General features: G+C 23.8%; 5 protein-coding genes across 9 annotated transcripts in view; 4 read left to right on the forward strand and 1 right to left on the reverse strand.

Moving 5' to 3' along the window:
- The window catches only part of LOC123268409 (methylcrotonoyl-CoA carboxylase beta chain, mitochondrial), a 62,856-nt gene extending 45,740 nt beyond the window's left edge, over window positions 1-17,116 (forward strand). For both annotated transcript variants that reach the window (XM_044733430.1, XM_044733429.1), the window contains one exon: window positions 16,995-17,116. The gene's annotated coding sequence lies outside the window, so the exon portion shown is untranslated. The remainder of the gene's footprint in view (window positions 1-16,994) is intronic.
- LOC123268417 lies at window positions 968-3,647 on the forward strand. Its single transcript, XM_044733445.1, has 2 exons — window positions 968-1,343; window positions 3,110-3,647. The coding sequence occupies exons 1-2, from the start codon at window positions 1,091-1,093 to the stop codon at window positions 3,463-3,465; spliced, it is 609 nt and encodes a 202-aa protein (XP_044589380.1). The 5' UTR covers window positions 968-1,090; the 3' UTR covers window positions 3,466-3,647.
- On the forward strand, window positions 2,706-21,565 carry LOC123268420 (U-scoloptoxin(01)-Er1a-like). Of its 2 annotated transcripts, XM_044733450.1 has the most exons (5): window positions 2,706-2,710; window positions 9,625-9,629; window positions 18,916-19,001; window positions 20,080-20,304; window positions 21,432-21,565. In XM_044733450.1, exons 3-5 carry the CDS (start codon window positions 18,933-18,935, stop codon window positions 21,507-21,509), a joined length of 372 nt encoding a protein of 123 aa, XP_044589385.1. In that variant the 5' UTR covers window positions 2,706-2,710; window positions 9,625-9,629; window positions 18,916-18,932; the 3' UTR covers window positions 21,510-21,565. The 2 variants fall into 2 exon arrangements, with proteins under 2 accessions (XP_044589385.1, XP_044589384.1); XM_044733449.1 differs by lacking the exons at window positions 2,706-2,710; window positions 9,625-9,629 and having other exon boundaries at window positions 18,812-19,001.
- LOC123268416 lies at window positions 5,902-7,519 on the forward strand. Its single transcript, XM_044733444.1, has 3 exons — window positions 5,902-6,227; window positions 6,897-7,100; window positions 7,166-7,519. The coding sequence occupies exons 1-3, from the start codon at window positions 6,126-6,128 to the stop codon at window positions 7,472-7,474; spliced, it is 615 nt and encodes a 204-aa protein (XP_044589379.1). The 5' UTR covers window positions 5,902-6,125; the 3' UTR covers window positions 7,475-7,519.
- Window positions 8,699-20,235, reverse strand: LOC123268414. Of its 3 annotated transcripts, none has more exons than XM_044733438.1 (4): window positions 20,099-20,235; window positions 16,507-16,624; window positions 11,882-12,158; window positions 8,699-9,770 (listed from the first exon to the last, which is right to left on the reverse strand). In XM_044733438.1, the coding sequence occupies exons 3-4, from the start codon at window positions 12,152-12,154 to the stop codon at window positions 9,132-9,134; spliced, it is 912 nt and encodes a 303-aa protein (XP_044589373.1). In that variant the 5' UTR covers window positions 12,155-12,158; window positions 16,507-16,624; window positions 20,099-20,235; the 3' UTR covers window positions 8,699-9,131. The 3 variants fall into 3 exon arrangements, with proteins under 3 accessions (XP_044589373.1, XP_044589374.1, XP_044589376.1); XM_044733439.1 differs by lacking the exons at window positions 16,507-16,624; window positions 20,099-20,235 and adding exons at window positions 15,363-15,445; window positions 15,531-15,638; XM_044733441.1 differs by lacking the exons at window positions 16,507-16,624; window positions 20,099-20,235 and adding an exon at window positions 15,531-15,638.
- Window positions 21,566-22,039: the final 474 nt, after the last annotated feature.

Here is a 22,039-nt window from a genome sequence, read left to right on the forward strand (position 1 = left end):
TGAAAAATTTATTTTAGAACTTGTCCATAGGTTTCAAAAGTTTAAAATACTTATTTTGGCTAAAATATTAAAGATTATAGAGGACTAAATTTTCTATAAAAAAGATCAATTTTGCCCTATATTTAATTTTTAAGCCAGAATTTTGAAAATAAATCCAAATTTTCCTCTTCTTGTACAAGAATTGATGTTTTAATTTATAACTAGAAATTTTTAACAATAATTAAAGAAAAAAAAACATTTTTAACTAACAATAGTCTTATAAATTTCCAAAATAATTGATTCAAAGCAGTAAAATAATTTTAAAACCATAAACAAACTAAAATTAAAAAGAGAAAATGTAAAAAAGTAGAAGAACTGGGCTGTCAGGTGTTGCAGCAATAAAAAATACCATAACTTTAATTGCAGAAATGATATACGATGTAAATGTCAGCAGTGTGAGCTATCAGAAATTAAATTGGGATGCGTAAGCGTGACTAAACATTAAACAGTAAAGTAAAGAAGAAAAAGATGCCTATAAAGAGCATCTGGTAGTGAGCCTGCATACTAATACGCAATAAAACAATTCAGTTCCTATTATTCGAGCTAATCGTTTGATGAAAATTAGCACATCGATTTCTATTGAAAGTTCATCCGGAATCCGGAATAGTAAATCTTGTTCCGAGCTAATTTCTTCCGAATTTTCCGAGATTTTCGCTCGAATTTAAATTTAAATTTAAATTAAAATTTTGGTGCATTTAATAATTCGAAAGCGAAATGTCATCAATAAAAAGGAGGTGAAAATAAAAAGGAGTTAGTCCCAGTTTAAAAAACTTACTTTTTCTCACGGGGGAATAAAGTTGAGAAAGCGTCGTGGCGGGAGGCCTATTCTCATCGCTCATTGGCCTTTAACTTCCAATAGGGAAGCATATGTCTGTTTAAATCCAGGTACCACACTCAAAAGTGGTAATCTTTTTAGTTTAAGTGGTTTACCACGACCGCGGCTCGGTAAATAAGAAGATGTTGATATAAAAAACCGACGTTTTGTTTCCTCGTGAGCTTAAACTCCGCACATATCTTCGTTTATTTTTCTATTTTTCCGATCGAGCTAAATATGATTAAGTTAGCGAGTTTTTTATTTTTGTTACTAATTGTTGGAGGAAAAAGTGCGCAAGAAAACGCAGTTTTGAACTGTCTTGTCGATCAAGACAGCCTCGGGTGTGTCAAAAATTTAACCGACGCCACTTTGGATGCCATTGAACTGAAAGTTACTGGTACCAAGGACAATGTCACTTTCAGCAAAGTTATGGAAAGGACAAGTGGTTTTATTGTTCACGAAATTAGTAATCTTTTTGATGATAATACCAGTAAGTATTCTTCTTATTTTTATCATTAATATACTGATTAAAATTTTTGATAAAATATTCAAAAAAATTATTTCTTCTTTAAGAAGATTGTTTTTGAGTAAAGACATTTTTATTGATGAAATAAACTTAAAATTTCAAGTCAGAACTTAATTTTTACTGCATTGACGCTCAAAATCAATCTAAAATTATTCTTCAATCAATATTTTAATTTTTAAAAGTAATTTCTATTATAATTATCAATTTTTAAGTGCCTAAATGCATTAAAAAATTTTTTTGCACTACATTGAAGCTCAAAATCAATGTAAAAATATTTTTTTACTAATTTTTTAATTACTGGCTAAAATTTTGTCTCTAATATTAAATTAATAGTCTCTGTTAAAGATTTAAAAGAAATTTGAACTATATTGACGCTCAAAATCAATACAAAATTATATTTTAGTCAATATTTCAATTTTTTACAGTTTTTTTTATCATAAATATTAATTTTTAAGTGTCTGTATGCGTTAGAAAATTTTTTTGGACTATATTGACGTTTACAATCAATGTAAAAACACTTTTTTACCAATTTTTGAATTACTGACAGTAATATTTGTCATTATTATTGAATTAATAGTATTTTTTGAAGATTAAAAATGATTTTTGATTATACTGACACTCAAAATCAATGCAAAATTACTTTTTTAATCAATATTTTAATTTTTGACAGTATTTTCATCATAAATATCAATTTTTACGTGTCTAAATACATTGAATAATTATTTTGAACTACATTGACACTCAAAATCAATGCAAATTACTTTTAATCAATATTTTAATTTTTGACAGTATTTTCATCATAAATATCAATTTTACGTTCATGATCAATGTAAAAACATTTTTTTACCAATTTTTCAATTGCTTGTTATAATATTTGTCATTAATATTAAATTAATAGTATTTTTTAAATATTAAAAGTCATTTTTGATTACATTAAGACTCAAAATCAATGTAAAATTATTGTTTGGTCAATATTTCAATTTTTTAAGGTAATTTTTATCATAAATATCACTTTTTAAGTGTCTGTATTTATTAAAAAATTTTTTGAGCTGCATCGTCACTCAAAATCAATGTAAAGTCGTTTTTTAGTCGATATTTTACTTATTTATAGTCATTTTTATTTTTAATGTCAATTTAAAAGTATCTTTACTCACAACATAATATTTTTACATTACATTGCCACTCAAAATCAACACACGGCCATTTTTAGTTAAAATTTCAAATCTTTACAATAAAATTTATCATCAATATCACCATAAAAATATCTTTTTACGCTAAATGACGTTTTTTGAACTGCATCGTCACTCAAAATCAATATACACTCATTTTTAGTAAATAATTCACTAATTCAAGTATCTTTACACAAAAAATAATATTTTTAAATTACATTGACGTTGAAAATCAATGTATTATCATTTTTATATAAATATCTCAGAATCTACTTATCCAATTTGCATAAAATTGAAATGTATTTTAAATTGACACATAGGATCTATAATTATGATAAAAAAAAGTAATAAAAATTAATTATAAATGTTTAAAATATAAAAAAGCGACTCATTACATTGGTAATAATAATAAAAAACAATAATGTAGCACACGAGTAAAGTAAAACTGCAATAAAATAAATAGACGTGAGAAGAATTTAACGATGCCCAACGGGAAGTGGTTTGTCGGTTAATTTATATCATATTTATTAACAACAATAAAAATATTATGTTTTGTTTTAGGAGAAGGAAGAAAAATAAAAATCGGGAAGAAGAAAAAGAAGCTGCTGCACAAACTTCTCCCCTTGTTCCATTTACTCCAGGCGAAGATAAGCTTGATTCTCCAGCTGATCTCGACTCACTTTCAGTTCAAGTTCTTCGCTATCGCGGTGGTGGGCCTGATAATTAATTTCGTCCGGCTGTGGATCGACTTGAAAAAGGGCCATCATCCTTCTAAGGTGATTTATTACGAGCACGCTCAGCACCAGCACCACTACGAGCCGGAGGAGGACCACGGGAGTTACTGGAGGAAAAAAAGGTCGCTCGACCAAAACCAAAGAGACCCAAACCAGCTGGCATACCGAGCCTGGACCAGATAGGTTCATAATTGTTCCAGTCTGAAAATTATTACCGTTACCCAAATTCAATCCGTCAACCATCAAACATTACCTTTTTTTATTTATATTATAATTTATTTATTTATTTATTTATTTATACGGTCAGTTTTTAGGATAAGCATGTACATTATTTTTTGTATTTAATAAAATAATATGTTTATTTATTCCGATGACTTGACTATTTTCCTACGGGAAAGTTGTAATTATTTTTCTTTTTTATTTATTGATACTGTAATTTTATTTTTAATGAGTTACCAAAACTATCTAATTTCAAGTTGAATTTTTTCTAAATCATGAATTTTATTTTTTAATTTATTATAATTATTATTTTTTCTTATTTTTATTGTAATTATAGTTACTATGTGTCAATATTAAGATCACATTAAATTTTTATGAAAATCGGATAAGTAGAACCTGAGATATTGAAAAAAACAAAAAAAGGATTGATTCTGAAGGTCAATGTAATAAAGAAATATTATTCATCGTTTAAAAACACTTTAAATTTTACATTAATGATGAAATTTATTTTAAATTGGTGAATTATTGACTAAAATGAATATACATTGATTTTGAGTGACGATGCAGTCCAAAAAACGTGATTCGGTGTATAATAGTATTTTTATTTGAATAATAACGACAAAGTTTGTTATAAATGTTTGAAATTTGGACAAAAATGGTATTGCATTGATTTTGAGTGTCAATGTAATGTAAGAACATCATTTAGCGGGTAAAGGTACTTATAATTTGACATTGATAATGAAAATTATTGGAAATAAGTAAAACATTGGCTAAAAATGTCTATACATTGATTTTGAGTGACGATGCAGTTTACAAAGCGTTATTTCGCGTATAATAGTATTTTTATTTTGATATTAATGAGAAATTTTATTGTAAATTCTTGAAATATTGACTAAAAATGGCCGGACATTGATTTTGGGTGTCAATGTATTATAAAAATATTATTTTGTGGGGAAAAATACTTTTAATTAGACATTGATAATGAAAAATACTATAAATAAGTGAAGTATTTGATTAAAAAATGAATATGCATTGATTTTAAGTGTCAATGCAGTCTAAAAATATTATTTTGAGGATAAAAACTCCTCAAATTTAATATTAACGATCAAGATTATGATCAAATATTAAAATATTGATAAAAAATTAATAATGTATTGATTTTGCGCATCAATGCAGCTCCAAAATATACTTTAACGTAAAAAAAACCTATAAATTTGATATAAATGATAAATATTATTGCCGGTAATTAAAATATTGACCAAAAAATGATCATGCATTGATTTCAAGTGTCAATGCAGTCTAAAAATATTATTTTACGGATCAAAACACTTGAAATTTAATATTACTATCAAATATTAAAATATTGTTTTAAAATGACAAGGAAAAATCTAATTTAACGTAATAGCAAACACTTTTAATTTGATATTTATGATAACTTTTACTGTCGGTAATTAAAATATTGATTCTGTATTGATTTTGAATGTCAATGTAATGTAAACATATTATTTGTAAGTAAAGATCCTTTCAATTTGGCATTGATAATGAAAATTACTATAAATAAGTCAAAAATTGACTGAAAAATAAATATGCATTGATTCTAAGTGTCAATGCAGTCTTAAAATTTTATTTTGGGGCGAAAAACTTTTAAAATTTAATATTAACGATGAATTATCAAAATATTGATTAAAAATAACAATGCGTTGATATTGAGCGTCAATGCAGCTTAAAAATACAATTGAACTTACAAAAACACTGTTAATTTAATATTAATGATAATTATTACTGTCGGTAATTAAAGTATTGACTAAATAATGATTTTGTATTGATTTTGAGTATAAAAATTTTATTATAATTTTTTCCAATGAATAAATGATGAAAAAAAATAAAAAAATTCCTTAGCATCTGCCTGAAATATTGAGAAGATAAAATCTTAAAAATAAAAATGTATCACCTGCATTTGCGAAGCTAAAAAAATCGTGTGAAGCATTCGAAGAGTACCGGTATGTAAAAAACTCGAGTAGACCATGGTCAATGACCAGGCAATGGCTCCAAGTGGTAAATTTGGCAGATATGCATGAGTATATAAGAATTAAGTATTCAGCGAGTATCAATCACGTTGGAGACACAAGCCGACCTCCATGTGCACCGTGACCAACTAAATTTCGGCCGCAATTGGCTGAATTCCAACCGGCTCTTCGTATTATTACATATTATAATAACAGCCGAGCAATAAGCCTTGAGGACTGAGGATCCTCACCCCATTGATACTCTCTCAGAAGCCACCAGCTCCTTGTTTGTTCAGTATGCAGTGTATTTGCCTCCCGGGGATCTCAAGTACACATTATGTATACTTATCCGCTCATTTACTTATATTTATGTGGTATATGTAGCGTAATTTGGGCATGATGGACGAGATTTGCATCGGGACCTTCAGCAATTCGAGGATCATAAGGCTGTGGCTGCTCGCATACGTGATCCTCCTGCTAATTTTCTGAACACGATCTGTCATTCATCAAATATTCAAGATCCACCGGGGAACTGGCTATAAAACTTCTGCTCTTCTGGAGCAAACCATCAGTCGCATCTGCTTCTTCTTACTAACATTTATTTTACATTTCTTCAAGATGAGTCCCAAGTCGGGCATTTTATTTTTTATTGTGTTTTGTGCTTGTGTCACGCCAATATTCACTCAGAAATTTTCTAGAAGACCTACACCTATTTTCAGAGTAAGTTATTTATTTTCTCTTTTAATTATTTTATTTCTTCTTTACTAAAATTATAAGTTTTAATTTTAATTTTAAATTTCCCGCCATTAAAAAAAATTTTTTTAATAATATTAAGAATAAAAAATTTTTATTAATACAATTGTGAAGAATAAACATTTTTAATTTAAATTTTAAAATTCCAGCCATTAAAAAAAATTAAGAAGAATAAAAAATTTTAAGTTGAATTTTAAATTTCCCGCTATTAAAAAAAAATTTTTTTTTATTTTTTTAATAAAATTAAGAAGAATAAAAAGTTTTAATTTAAATTTTAAATGTCCCGCTATTAAAAAAAATTTTTTTTTAATTTCTTTAATGAAATTAAGAAGAATAAAAACTTTTAATTTAAATTTTTAATTTCCTGCCATTAAATAAAATTTTTTATTAATAAAATAAAGAAGAAATACTTTCATAATAAGCATGCAATGCCATCTATTGATAAAATATTTAACTAAAAAATTGGGAAAGAGCTTTTTTTTGCTGTGTGATGTTGAGACAACGAGCAAAGAGTGTTTTACTATACACGATGCGCAGAAAGTGACTTTTCCACTTTTTTTAATGCAAAAATATACTTTATAAATTATTATAATCAATATAATCATAAAATAAGTGACTAATTTTAATATTTTTCAGGAAAATATGCCCGAATTACTTTTACCGAGCAACGCTTCACTAATTAGAGAAAATATTGTCGACACTTTTTCTTGCGAGAACCGAATTTACGGGTACTACGCAGATATCGATAATGAATGCCAAGTTTTCCACGTGTGCATGCCCCAAAATCGTGGCTCGCGTCGTTGGAGTTTTATTTGTCCTAGTGAAACAGTTTTTAACCAGGTAATAATAAATATTAATTAATTATAATTTAAATTCTGGAATTAATTTTTATTTTTTTACTCTAGGCAACATTTGTATGCACGAGAATAAACGAATCGATTCCCTGCGAAGAGTCGGAGCAGTACTACGTCCTGAACGAAGAAATCGGGAAGGAAGAACCGGAACCAGAGAACGAGACCAACGAAGTTGAAGAGAACCCAAGCTCCCAAGAACCTTCCTACGCGCCCGCAAACGGGTACACCAACGAGCTGCCTTCCGTGACACCATTCTCGAGAAGAAATCCCAGGCCGAGAGTTCTCCGGCGCAGAGGAAAAAACTCACGGTTTGATACCACTCAGCCGAATGTAATTTCAACGACTCCGCTTAATTTTTAATTTTTAAATAAAAATTCTTTTGATTGAAAATGTTTTTTTCTTTATTTTGTTACAATACAAACATTATAAATAGTGTATAAAATATCGAGGCTATAATATCTATTAAGTATTTTTATATATAGGTTCCCGGAAAAGAAGCCAACTTTTTTTTATTAATCAGCCTGATTATCATAGATAAATTATTACCATTTTTATAAGCATGTTTACACAATTGTCCCAAGCCTGGTGTATTTACATTATAAACACATCTTTTATTACTAGGGTCTGTGGATATTTACTTTTTTTAATAGCTTTGGTATTTTATTGAAATTTATGTTAAGTTAGATCAATTTAAAAAAAAGGTCGAAGATATATTTGGAATATTTAGAGAATTTTTTATAAAAAATTTTTTTTATTCAAAAATTTCACTTTATTTAATAATGAGTTTTATTAAATTGAACTGTACTTTCTTAACTATTAACATTTTTAAAGATATAAGCTCATTCCGATGTTATACTCATCAAGAGCTTTCATTTGAGTACCCACATGCATTTTTGATATATTTTTCATATATACATATATATAATATATATTTTAAAGATATAAGCTCATCTCGATGTTACACTCATCAAGACCTTTCATTTGAGTACCCACATGCATTTTTGATATATTTGTCATATATACATATATATGTTATACATGTAAATATATGAAAAATTGATGTGGGTACTCAAATGAAAGGTCTTGATGAGTATAACATCAAGATGAGCTTATATCTTAAAAAATGTCAATATTTCACAAGATATTTGTTAAAATGTCCTTTAATTTCTTAAATATTAACATTTTTAAAGATATAAGCTCATCCTGATGTTACACTCATCGAGAACTTTCATTTGAGTACCCACATGCATTTTTGATATATTTTTCATAAATCCATATATATAAATATATGAAATATATAAAAAATTGATGTGGGTATTCAAATGAAAGGTCTCGATGATTATAATATCAAAATGAGCTTATATCTTTAAAAATGTCAATATTTCACAAGATACAATTACAATTTCTTAATTATTGACATTTTTGAAGATATAAGCTCATCCTGATGTTACACTCATCAGGAGCTTTCATTTGAGTACCTACATGCATTTTTGATATATTTTTCATACATACATATATGTAATATATATAAATATATGAAATATATGAAAAATTGATGTGGGTACTCAAATGAAATGTCTTGATAAGTGTAACATCAGGATGAGCTTATATCTTTAAAAATGTCAATATTTCACAAGATACAAGGTCATTTCTTAATTAACTATTGAGTGCAAGACACTACCGTGTTTCTAATCCATAAAAATAATAAATACCCACGTACAACTTAATATTATAAATATTTTATGTACAAGCGATATGTAATTGATATTGGTCTGCTTAAAAGCGACTTAAATTATAAAAAAAAATGATTAATTTAAATAAAAAAAAAAGAAATTTAGAGTGCTGAAGAGCACAATTCTTTAAAAAATCGGAATCTTTGGACAACTAGCCATACTCAAAGACAGGCGTGGCGTCTTGATATAAAATATGTATCGAAAACAACAAATTTATCAACAATCGTTATACTCTTATATATACAAACAAACAAAACGTATTTAAAATAAAAAAAAAAAAATAATTACGCTTCGGAGTCACGAGTTAGCTCGGTCTCGATTTCCTCAGGAGTCCGAAGATCAATTGCGAATTTCTTAACCGAAGGAACTTTCCCGTCTTTGAGTGCCTTGATGGCGTGGGAATAAATTTGGAAGGCTGTTGCCAAAGCGTAAGTCATCTGCCGAGCGTGGTATTTAGACTCACACACGAACCCGTGGCACTCGAAGGGGGAAATTTTGCGAAAATTTCCCGAGTCACGGACAATTATCATCGAGAAGACGCGCGTGTACACTAGGTCTTGCACGCCGTAGGATATTGTCTCGATGGGGTAAATTTTGCGGATAATGTTGGTGCCTTCTGCCTTTCTTGCGTAGGGAACAAGAGTCACACCTTCCGTCGAGACGATCAGTTTCATCAGCGGGAGCGAGCCTGTCGGTAATGACTTCGCTAAGTCTACCATGTTATCAACTGGCTTTCGCGTGTGTTTTATTCCCCAGAGACCACGTGCGTCTTCAGAGCCCAGGTATTTTACTTGGAACACTTGTGGTAGATCTTCTGAATTCTCGAACACATTTTTGTCCACTGACAGGTTTGATAACCCTGTAATTAGACTTCTGTCTTGCGAAGATAGAGGTGTCAGGTGTTCTGTTCTCATTTCTTCTTTCTAGAAAAAAAATTTTTTTATTTCTTTTTTAGAAAATTTATTTATTTCTTCTTTTTAATATAATTCATTTATTTCTTCTTTTATAACTAAATATTAAAAAGAAATTTAAAAATAATTTATTTATTTCTTCTTTTAAAAAAAATTTATTTATTTCTTCTTTTATAATTAAATATTAAGAAGACTTATAAAAATAATTAATTTGTTATTTCTTTAAAAAAATTTTATTAATTTATTTCTTTTTTTATAATTAAACATTAAGAAGAAATTTTAAAATAATTTATTTATTTCTTCTTTAAAAAAAAATTTAGTTATTTCTTCTTTTATAATTAAATATTAAGAAGACTTATAAAAATAATTAATTTGTTATTTCTTCTTTAAAAAAATTTTATTAATTTATTTCTTTTTTTATAATTAAATATCAAGAAGAAATTTTAAAATAATTAATTTATTTTTTCTTTAAATAATTTATTAATTATTTCTTCTTTAAAAAAAATTTATTTCTTCTTTTATAATTAAATATTAAGAAGAAATTTAAAAATAATTAATTTGTTATTTCTTCTTTAAAAAAATTTATTTATTTCTTCTTTAAAAAAAATTTTTTTTTCTTTAAATAATTGATTAAATAATCATAATAGAAATGAATAATTATTGAAGAAATGCAAAAATAATGTACTTATTTCTTCTTTACAAAGTAATTAATTGAATTATTGAACAATTTGATAAAAAAATCAAAAGAAGAAATGAATAGTTAGTAAAGAGTGTAAAAATGACTACTATATATATTTCTTCTTTATAAAATAATTAAAAAAAAAATTAAATTCAAAGAAGAAATAAAAAATTATTGAAGAAATATAAAGATAACAAATTTATTTATTTCTTCTTTATAAAATTTATTTATTTTTTCTTCTTTATATTAAAAACTAATTTATTTCATCTTTTATAATTAAACATTAAGAAAAAATTTAAAAATAATTAATTTATTATTTCTTTTTTAAAAATTTTTTTTTCTTAAAATAATTGATTAAATAATCATAAAATAATTAAATTAAAAGAAAAAATGAATAATTATTGAAGAAATGCAACAATAATGTATTTATTTCTTTTTTATATAGTAATTAATTTAATTATTGATTAATTTAAAAAAAAAATTAAAAGAAGAAATAATTAGTTATTGAAGAAATGTAAAAATAACTAATTTACATATTTCTTCTTTTAAAATAAATTATTTAAATTATCAAAAGAAGAAATTATTGATTAAATAATTATAAAATAATTAAATTGAAAGGAGAAATACATAATTATACAAGAAATGCAAAAATAATGTATTTATTTTTTCTTTACAAAGTAATTAATTTAATTATTGAATAATTTGAAAAAAAATTAAAAGAAGAAATGAATAGTTAGTGAAAAAATGTAAAAATAACTAATTTATATATTTCTTCTTAATAAATTAATTTATTTCTTCTTTAAAAAAAAAATAAATTAAAAGAAGAAATATAAAAATAAGAAATATTGTTATTTATTTATTGTTTAAATAATTTAAAAATATTTAAATAAAAAGAAGAAATAAATCGTTAGTGAAGAAATGTAAAAATAACTTATATATTTCTTCTTAATAAAATAATTAATTCATTCCTTCTTTAATAAAAAAAATTAAATCAAAAGAAGAAATATAAAAGTAACAAATATTGTTATTTATTTATTGTTTAAATAATTTAAAAATATTAAATTAAAAAGAAGAAATAAATCGTTAGTGAAAAAATGTAAAAATAACTAATTTATATATTTCTTCTTAATAAATTAATTTATTTCTTCTTTAAAAAAAAATAAATTAAAAGAAGAAATATAAAAATAAGAAATATTATTATTTATTTATTGTTTAAATAATTTAAAAATATTTAAATAAAAAGAAGAAATAAATAGTTAGTGAAAAAATGTAAAAATAATTAATTTATATATTTCTTCTTTATAAAATAATTTTTAAAAAATTAAAATAAAAGAAGAAATATAAAAATAACAACTTTGTCTCCTTCTTTATAAAATAATTGATATTTTTATTTATTGAATAATTAAATAATTTAAAATAAGAAGAAAAAATATAAAAAACTTACTCGATTAGACTGAGGAGACTTGTAGTGATACTGAACAACGTTTGGTGAGTTTGAAGTGTCCCGAATGACTGAGGCCTCCGGAGCTGGACGTTGTTGTACGTTAGCTTGGGCACTTCCGGTTTCCGGTATAACTCCTACTCCAGAAAAACCTCCTGCGCTTCGTCCTGACACGCCTTCTGGCTCAGTTCCGAGTTTTAGGGGCATAGGGTGTTCGCAGGCCCGTCTGAGTACTCGCGGGTCCCTTCTGGTGTACCCAAACTCCTCGCCGCTCATCTTCCTGCAAACAACTGATTATTTAACTTCTACTTAACGTTAATTTCATTACATCGCAATCGTCAGAAAAACCGAGTGATAACATTCTTATCTTCCTTGGAGATTAGATTTTACTATCTGGTGATTTTTATTCGCAATATAATAAACTCGGTTATAGTTTAGGAATTTTAATCATTAATTGTAATTAAATTATAATGATTAATCGTGATGATGATGATGATGATGACGAAAATAGCGAGCTGGAGATTGAGTTTCTCTATTTAGTCCGGGGCAACAGCTGTTACTCTGGATGAAGTTTTATAAAAGCACGTGCGAGAGTCTTGCACCTTGCACCTGACCTAACCAATTCGTCGTGGGTTTTTTTTTATTTTACCGGCCGGATACAACGCCCTCGATACCCTAAAATAATACTTGTTCGTGTTTAAGTAAATAACGTTTATGCCAGTTAATATTTCGGTTGCTTTTATTTTTAATTAATTTTTTATTTTTATTCAATGACTTTTAGAGTTGTTACTTTTTTAGTCAAAATTTTATATTTTAGAAGAATTTTTAGTAAAAAATGATTTTTAAAGATATTTTAATTAACTAAAAAAAAAATTCTTTAACAAGAACTTTATTTTTAATAATATTAAAATAATTTTTTATTGAAAGATAATTTTTAAAATTAATTTCATAATAACCTCGCAAGGCCATCTATTGATAATATTTTGAATTATAAAATTTTAAAGGGGATTTTTGAGTAACTATGAGGTTGAGGCAACGAACAAAAAGTTTATTCTAAAACACGAGTGCAGAAAATGCCTTATTGAATGAATTTTTGATTAAAAATTTATTATTAAAATATTTTATTAATTAAAACTACAGCTATCTTGCAGTCACTAAGTGACTGCCGTAATTTGTGAACTATAAATAAATAAAATTTTGCTTTAATAAATAATGAATTTTGTTAAATTGCACTGTACTTTCTTAAATATTGACTTTTTTAAAGATAAAAGCTCATCCCGATGTTATACTCATCAAGACCTTTTATTTGAGTACCCACATGCATTTTTGATATATTTTTCATATATACATATATATAATATATATAAATATATGAAATATATGAAAAATTGATGTGGGTACTCAAATGAAAGCTCTTGACAAGTGTAGCATCGGGATGAGCTTATATCTTTAAAAGTGTCAATAGTTCACAATATACAAGGTCATTTCTTAATTATTGACATTATTTTTAAGATATAAGCTCATCCCAATGTTATACTCATCAAGAGTTTTCATTTGAGTACCCACATGCATTTTTGATATATTTTTCATATATACATATATATAATATATATAAATATATGAAATATATGAAAAATTGATGTGGGTACTCAAATGAAAGCTCTTGATGAGTGTAATGTCAGAGTGAGCTTATATCTTCAAAAATGTCAATAGTTTACAAGATTTATTTTTTAAAATACCCTTTACTTTCTTAAATATTGACATCTTTAAAGATATAAGCTCATCTCGATGTTATACTCATCAAGAGCTTTCATTTGATTACCCACATGCATTTTTGATATATTTTTCATATATACATATATATAATATATATAAATATATAAAATATATGAAAAATTGATGTGGGTACTCAAATGAAAGGTCTTGATGAGTGTAACATCTGGATGAGCTGATATCTTTAAAAATGTCAATAGTTCACGAGATAAAAGGTAATTTCTTAATTATGTACCTAGAGAGAGCATTTTCGAATGCAGCCTAAATACTTATCATAACAGACACAAAATTTTGTTATTCTTTTAATAATATAGATGATATATTTACTAATAAAAATTTTCATAATTAATAAATTTTTTTGCAAAATATTTTTAAAATGAATTATTAAAAAAAAATAAAAAACAAAACTATTAATTATAAATTACGTTGACCGTTGATAATTACACAAAAAAAGTATGTACATAGAACCGGGATTGTGTTACACTGGTTGTGCCTGAATAATTACCATAAACACTGTCTATAGAGGGTGAGGTCGTTATCTCTCTAGCTTATAACCATAATATGTTATGTATTGGAGTGTAGAGTACAGGAAGTGAGTCAGGTGAGCTGGATAGTTGTCAGTTTGAATTAAAGATTCTCATTAGCATTCTACGTTACCGCAGGTGATCATTTAACGCCTACTATTTGAACGGTTTTTTACTAAAAAATTCCCACGAAATTTAAACTCTTGCAATCACCAATCACTGACGTGTAATTATTAATTTATCATTTATTGTTATATAACAAAAAATATATATTTTAAACAAAACCGAGAGTAGTTTCTGTTTACAAACAAGTCTGGGTTTTTATTAGTCCGTGTGCAAAGACAATTACGGGATGCAGGAAATGACGGCGATGGCAAACGGTCGCCGGAAGTGCACTCGGCCGCGACTCATCTACAAGAGTAACGTCCACATTCGCTCGTGCGTTGCCAAATTTTTAAAAGATTTGTTATTTGTCACTTTTACACTTTTTTTATGCTACAAATAATTTTATTGTCTAATTATCTGTCGGAGGCTTATCGGAAGACTCTTATCTTCATTAAATAAAAAAAATTTATGAGTCTACTACAATAATATATTTTACTCTATTACTTTTTAATATTAAATCTTTGAATTAATATTTTATAAATTTTTAATTAACTTAAATTTTAAATATTTAATTACACTTTTGATTTATTGAATTAAAAAAAATTTTTTTTCATTAATGAAGAATATTAAATTATTTTATATTAAAATTTTAAATAAAATTATTTTATACTAAAATTTTTAATAAAAATTTTTTAAAAATTTTATTTAAAATTAAAAAAAAATTTTAATATAAAAAAATTTTTATTCAAAATTTTAAATAAAATTATTTTATACTCAAATTTTTAATAAAAATTTTTTAAAAATTTTATTTAAAATTAAAAAAAAATTTTTATATAAAAAAATTTTAGTATAAAAAAAATTTTTATTAAAAATTTTAAATAAAATTATTTTATATTAAAATTTATTAAAAATTTTAAATAAATTTTTGTTATACTAAAATTTTTTTTTTAATTTTTTATATCAAAATTTTTTTTTAATTTTAAATAAATTTTTTTTATATGTTTCACAATTAAAAGTACCAAAAAATAATCTTAAATTTTTATTTAATCTTCTTTAAATTAGTTAAAAAAATATTTATTTACCTTAATGTTATAATTTTAGGAAATGAAGATGATATTTAGTATTTTTACTAACAAATAGACATGACGACCGCCACTGAAGGTATCTGATGATAAAATGAACGTGAAACTGACATGAACAAGAGACATAAGCTTTAAAATAAAAAAAGGCTACTGTAATTGATTACATACCGTATCACCTAATACAACAACATTAATTTAAATCCGGAAAAGACTTTTTCTTTGTATTGTCACTATGTAACGACAATAAGTCATGTCATTATTTTTACTGTCTAAAATTATTTGAAAATAATAAATAAAATAATTTTTTTTTAAGTTAATAATTAGTAAAATTAAAGAAGAAATAATTTTTATTATTAAAAATTTTTTTAAGAAGAAATGCAAAATTAATTAATATTAAAAAATGTAATAAATAATTTTTTAAAATTAATAAATAATAAAATTAAAGAAATAATTTTTATCCAAAAATATAAAAAAAAATTTTTTAAAGAAGAAATTTGAAATTAATTAATATTAAAAAATTAAATAAATAATTTTTTAAAGTTAATAATTAGTAAATTAAAAGAAGAAATAATTTTTATGCAAAATAAAAATTTTTTTAAAGAAGAAATGAAAAATTAATTAATAATTAGTAAAATTAAAGAAGAAATCATTTTTATGCAAAAATATTTTTTTAAGAAGAAATGTAAAATTAATTAATTTTAAAAAATAAAATTAATAATTTTTATGCAAAAAGAAAAAAAAAATTTTTTTTAAGAAGAAATGTAAAATTAATTAATATTAAAAAATTATTTATTCAATTTTTTGAAGTTAATAAATAATAAAATTAAAGAAGAAATGTAAAATTAATTAATTTTAAAAAATAAAATGAATAATTTTTATGCAAAAATATTTTTAAAAAAATTTATTTTAAGAAGAAATGTAAAATTAATTAATATTAAAAAATGTAATAAATAATTTTTTAAAATTAATAAATAATAAAATTAAAGAAGAAATAATTTTTATGCAAAAACATTTTTAAAAAATGTTTTTTTAAGAAGAAATGTAAAATTAATTAGTAAAATAAAAGAAGAAATGATTTTTATAAAAAATAACTTTAACAAAGGTTAAAAAAAAATAAAAAAAGTTACTGTAATTGATTACATACCGTATCACCTAATACAACATAAATTTAAATCCGGAAAAGACTTTTTCATTGTATTGTCCCAATGTAGCAACAATAATTCATGTCGTTATTGTTATTGACTGTCTAAAATGATCTGAAACTAAAATAAAAAAAAAAAAAATAAGTATATATTTGTTACGCAATAGTATTTGAGGGAACACAACACGCATACGTTAGGTTTTTACAGTGGAATTGTATATTAGTATACAGAGTTACTCCGGTTTCATAAGTCACTTTATAATCTTTCTTTCTCTTTCTCTTTTTCTTATTTTACTCTCGTGTGTGCAATTTATAATTAATTATTTAATACCAAAGGATTACCAGACGTGAGAATATTTTTTAGTTTCCACGTGCGACAACTCTACTCCGAGTATTACATTTTTGTGTGAAAAGAACATACATTTTTTTCATTATTTTAATTGCATATGTCTTACTGTTGTTGTTATTAAATAAATATTCATATTTTTTAGGTATTTCTTAAACGAGAGCCAACAAAAGGAGCTGTTCTTATTCTGTCACGGCTCGTTTAATTCCAATGCCTCCAAACTCTCAAGATTTTTTTTTTTTTTTTTTTTTTTTTTTTTCAAATTAATACAAGCGCTATTGTCAACAGCCTTGGATCGAAGATTAATATTCCAACCCTATAATTTTTATATTAGATTTTCCGCTTTTGATTCTAATATTTTTACCGTCAATTATTGTTTTATTTGCATAAACGCTTTATATTTTTTTATATTTCTTCTCTGCAGGCAAGAAAAAATTTTTTTACATTTTTTTAATTAAATTTTTTCTCTTAAAAAATTAAATATTCATTTTTTTAATTAATTTAAATTAAAAATTTAATATTAATAATTAATTATAAATATTTTTTTTTAACTAATTAAGCTAAAAAAAAATTATTTATCATTTTTTTATTCAATCTTTTATGAGAAGAAATTTAATATTAATTTTTTCAATTAAATTTAATAATTTATTAAAGAAGAAATCATTTTTATTAAAAATTTCAATTGAAAAATTCTAATTTTTTATTCGAAAAATAAAAATTAAATAAAATAATATTTTTTTTTAATTAATTAAATTAAAAAAAATTTTTTTATAGTTTTTTTATTCAATTTTTTATGAAAAAAAAATTTAATATTAATTTTTTAAATATTAAATTTAAAAATTTATTAAAGAAGAAATTTAATATTAATTTTTTTATTAAATTAAAAAATTTAGTAGAGAAGAAATAATTTTTATTAAAATTTTAATTGTAAAATTATAATTTTTTATCTTAAAATTAAACAAAAAATCAATAATTGAATAAAAAAAAATTTTTTTTAACTAATTAAGCTAAAAAAAACTTATTTATAGTTTTTTATTGAATTTTTTATGAAAAGAAATTGAATATTAATTTTTTTATTAAATTAAAAAATTTCTTAAAGAAGAAATAATTTTTATTGTTAAATAATAATTTTGTATTTTAAAATTAATAATTAAATTAAAAAATATTTTTTTTAAACTAATTAAGCTATAAAACATTTATTTATAGTTTTTTGAATCAATTTTTTATGAGAAGAAATTTAATATTAATTTTTTTAATTATTAAATTTAAAAATTTATTAAAGAATAAATATTTTTTATTAGAAATTTTGATTTTAAAATTAATAATGAAATAAAAAAATATTTTTTTTAAACTAATTAAGCTAAAAAAAAATGTATTTATAGTTTTTTTATTCAATTTTTTATGAGAAGAAATTTAATACTAATTTTTCAAATTATTAAATATAAAAATTTATTAAAGAAGAAATAATTTTTATTAAAAATTTTAATTGTAAAATTGTAATTTTTTAAACTAATTAATCTTTAAAAATTTGTAAAAAAATTTTTTACCAATAAAAAAATTGTAAGAAAAGAAAAACAAATGAGTTAATGATTAAATAAAAGTAAAAATTTATCGAATGATCAGTTGAATCAAAGTACAACTGTTTTCACGGGTACAGAGCACCGATTTCACAAGAAGGGATTCGTGTTACGATCTTCCTCTACATCTTAGATCGCGTGAATCTCCAAGGAACATCAACATTGAGAATAAGCGAATAAGCCAAACAAGAAAGAACAAGAAACAAGACCAGGCTGTTTATTTCCTCTACAATAAACCATACCTCGGATATTTTAATCAAAGGTGGTGGATGTCTGCTGGAGGGGTGCAATTGTGCTGTGAGATACTCCTCTGAGAGGGGCTCTCAGATTTTCCCCCCGACTGCCGATTCTTCTTGGGCCTTATATATACCACCTCTTGCAGAGCATCTTCAAGACAATACTGATATTACACGAGTCTCTGTTTGTTGTTTCTCCTCTATTTTTATCCAAGTATATTAGTGAATAAATAAATAAATAAATAAATACTAGTGAATAAATTGTTACAGATGATCTCCAAATTTATTTACGCGCTTGTGCTCATCGCTGGTACCATTTTATATCAGTCAACGCTTGCGGTAAGTTTTGTATTGCCTCAAAATTAAATATCAACATATTTTCAAGTCAATGAAACTTCTCACGTTGCTACGCAACAATTACATGCGTGATCCCGTCACTTAATTAATTATTACGCGAGCATTCTCTTAAATAATCTCTTCTTTATTGTAAAGTAGAAACTCTTACTTGATTTTTTAAATTTATTTTTTCACACCGACAATCGATCGTAAAAAAGTTTAATAAAACCAAAACCTGGGGAAGTTTTTAAAAGTGTTGTGGAGCAGTCGAGTATGAAGGATGCGCAATCCTATTCATTTTCACCGGAAGAACTACAACAATATAAATGTTGCTCCAATCAGAGAGATAAATACCGAGCATTTGGTTATATTACCCTCATAAAAATAATAATATTCTTGATTTTTTTATTAATATGATTTAATAAAAAATTTGGTAATCATTTTTTAGATTAAAATACCGCTATTAATAATTAGATTAAAATTATGTCACTTGATTATTTTTTTTAACAAATTGAATTTCTACATGGCAATTTTTTTTTATTATAATAAAGCCGAAATTTTTGATTTTGCTTAATTTATTAAATTAGAACTAAAAAATATGTTGAAAAAAATTGCACTTATAATTTTTTAACTTTTTTATAAATGAAAAATTTTTTTTTCATTTTTTTAATAAAAAAAATTATAAAAATTTTTAGATGGCTTCATTTTTTTTTTATGAAAATTAAGTTAGTGGACACTCAAAAATTTTTGATTTTTTTTAATTAAAAATTAGAACTAAAAAACTATTTTTAAAAAATTCTGTGTAATTTTTTAAATTTTCTACATGTGAAAATTTTTGTTTTAATTTTTTAAAAATTATTTTTAATAAAATAAAAATTTTCAAGTGTCGGCTAATACAATTCTCATTTTTTTTTGCCATAATTTATTAAATATCTGATATTGATAATAATAAAAAAAAAAATAAAAGAACAATACCTCTTCCGGTAAGAAGCAACAATATAATTTTACTCTTTTTTTTTGCCCGTAAATATTTATCAGATATTGCGCAGTTAATTTCGAAATGTATTTTTATTATTTCCAGCAAATTGACGGATACAGACCTGGAATCGACTACCCCGTTTACAACTCAGTGCCCCCGGGCCTGGGGTTCAACTGCGGGGGGAAATTGCCAGGTTATTACGCAGATCCAGAAGCTAGATGTCAAGTTTGGCACTGGTGTCTTCCCAGCGGTCAGATGTTCTCTTTTCTTTGTCCAAATGGCACCGTTTTTAGCCAAACTACCCGAGTCTGCGATTGGTGGTTCAAGGTAACTTATATATCTCTGAAAAATTAATTTTTTAATTTTATTTAATAATTAAATTTCTTTTAAAAAATACCATTTTTTTTTATTTAAAATTACATGTCAATTTTTTTTGCTATAATTTATTTACTAAAAAAATTATCAAATATCTGCTAAATTAATTTATGAAAATTAAGTTAGCCATCTAAAAATTTTTAGAATTTTGTTTTATTGAAAAAATCATTACAAAAAAAAATTTTTAAATTTTAATTTGTAAAAAATAGGAAAAACTGTAAGTGCAATTTTTAAAAAACATTTTTTAGTATTATAATTAATTTTCATAAATATTAGTATAGTTAATGACATTAAAATTTAGCAGTCGCTAGAGAATTTTTCAATTTTTTTTTTAACAAAAAAATTTGTTCTAAAAAATTATTTTAAAAAAATTGCATTTCTAATTTTTTAAAATCTTTACGTCAATTTTTTTTTTCATTTTTTTTTGCTATAATTTATTTGTTAAAATTATTTTTAATTATCAAATATCTACTAAATTAATTTATGAAAATTAAGTTAGCCATCTAAAAATTTTTAGAATTTCTTTTTTTATTGAAAAAATCATTACAAAAAAATTTAAAAAATTTTCATTTGTAAAAAATTTAAAAAACTGTAAGTGCAATTTAAAAAAAATATTTTTTAGTATTATAATTAATTTTCATAAATATTAGTATAGTTAATGAAATTAAAATTTAGCAGTCACTAGAGAATTTTCAAATTTTTTTTAACAAAAAAATTTGGTTCAAAAAAATTATTTTTAAAAAATTGCATTTTTAATTTTTTTAAATTTTTACACGTCAATTTTTTTTCTCATTTTTTTTTGCTATAATTTATTTGTTAAAATTATTTTTAATTATCAAATATCTGCTAAATTAATTTATGATATTAAAGTTAACTATCACTTAATTAATTTCTAATTTTATTTAATAATTAAATTAATTCTAATAAATTATTTAAAATAATTGCATTTGTAATTTTTTAAAATTTCTACATGTCAATTTTTTTTTTACCATAATTTATTTGTTATCTAAAAATTATGCTAATATTTAAATTAATTTTCATAAATATTAGCATAATTAATTTAATTTTTTCTTTTTTAGGTCGACTGCAATGACTCGCCAAGACTCTACGGTATCAATGATGACTTGTATCGAGACGTGAACGGCAACAGAATATAAAAACAGATATTTATTTATGTTAAAATTGTACTATAATAAAAAATACTAGTAAAATATTTGCCGTCTAAAACATTTACTTCCAACCTTACCGGTAGCTGTACAGAGCGCTTGCGCGCCGGCGCCATTACACGCGACCAGCATTACCGACATTTTGTTTTACATTTAATGCGAAGAGTATTTGTATTTAATTTATTATAAATGTAAAAGTAAGTTTATATTGTTATATTTTTAATTAATAAAAATTTCTCAATAAAAATAATTAAAGAATGAGCGTAATAATGAATTTATTTAAATATAAATAGAATAATAAAGCATGAGAAAGGAAACTAATGTGGGAAAAATGGAAGATAATATTATTGAATATAATGATAAAAAATATTAAATCTGTAAGATTTATTTATTTATTTATTTATAAGAAAATGTGTTTATTGTAGCGCTTTCGTGTGAATGTCGATCGAGGTCGGTAGTAAGAACAGAAAGATATATATAATATATAATGTTGGCGATTTCTTGGCATGATTGGGCAATAG

The sequence above is a fragment of the Cotesia glomerata genome, linkage group LG7 (assembly GCF_020080835.1).
Source record: "Cotesia glomerata isolate CgM1 linkage group LG7, MPM_Cglom_v2.3, whole genome shotgun sequence".
Classification (NCBI taxonomy): Eukaryota; Metazoa; Arthropoda; class Insecta; order Hymenoptera; family Braconidae; genus Cotesia; species Cotesia glomerata.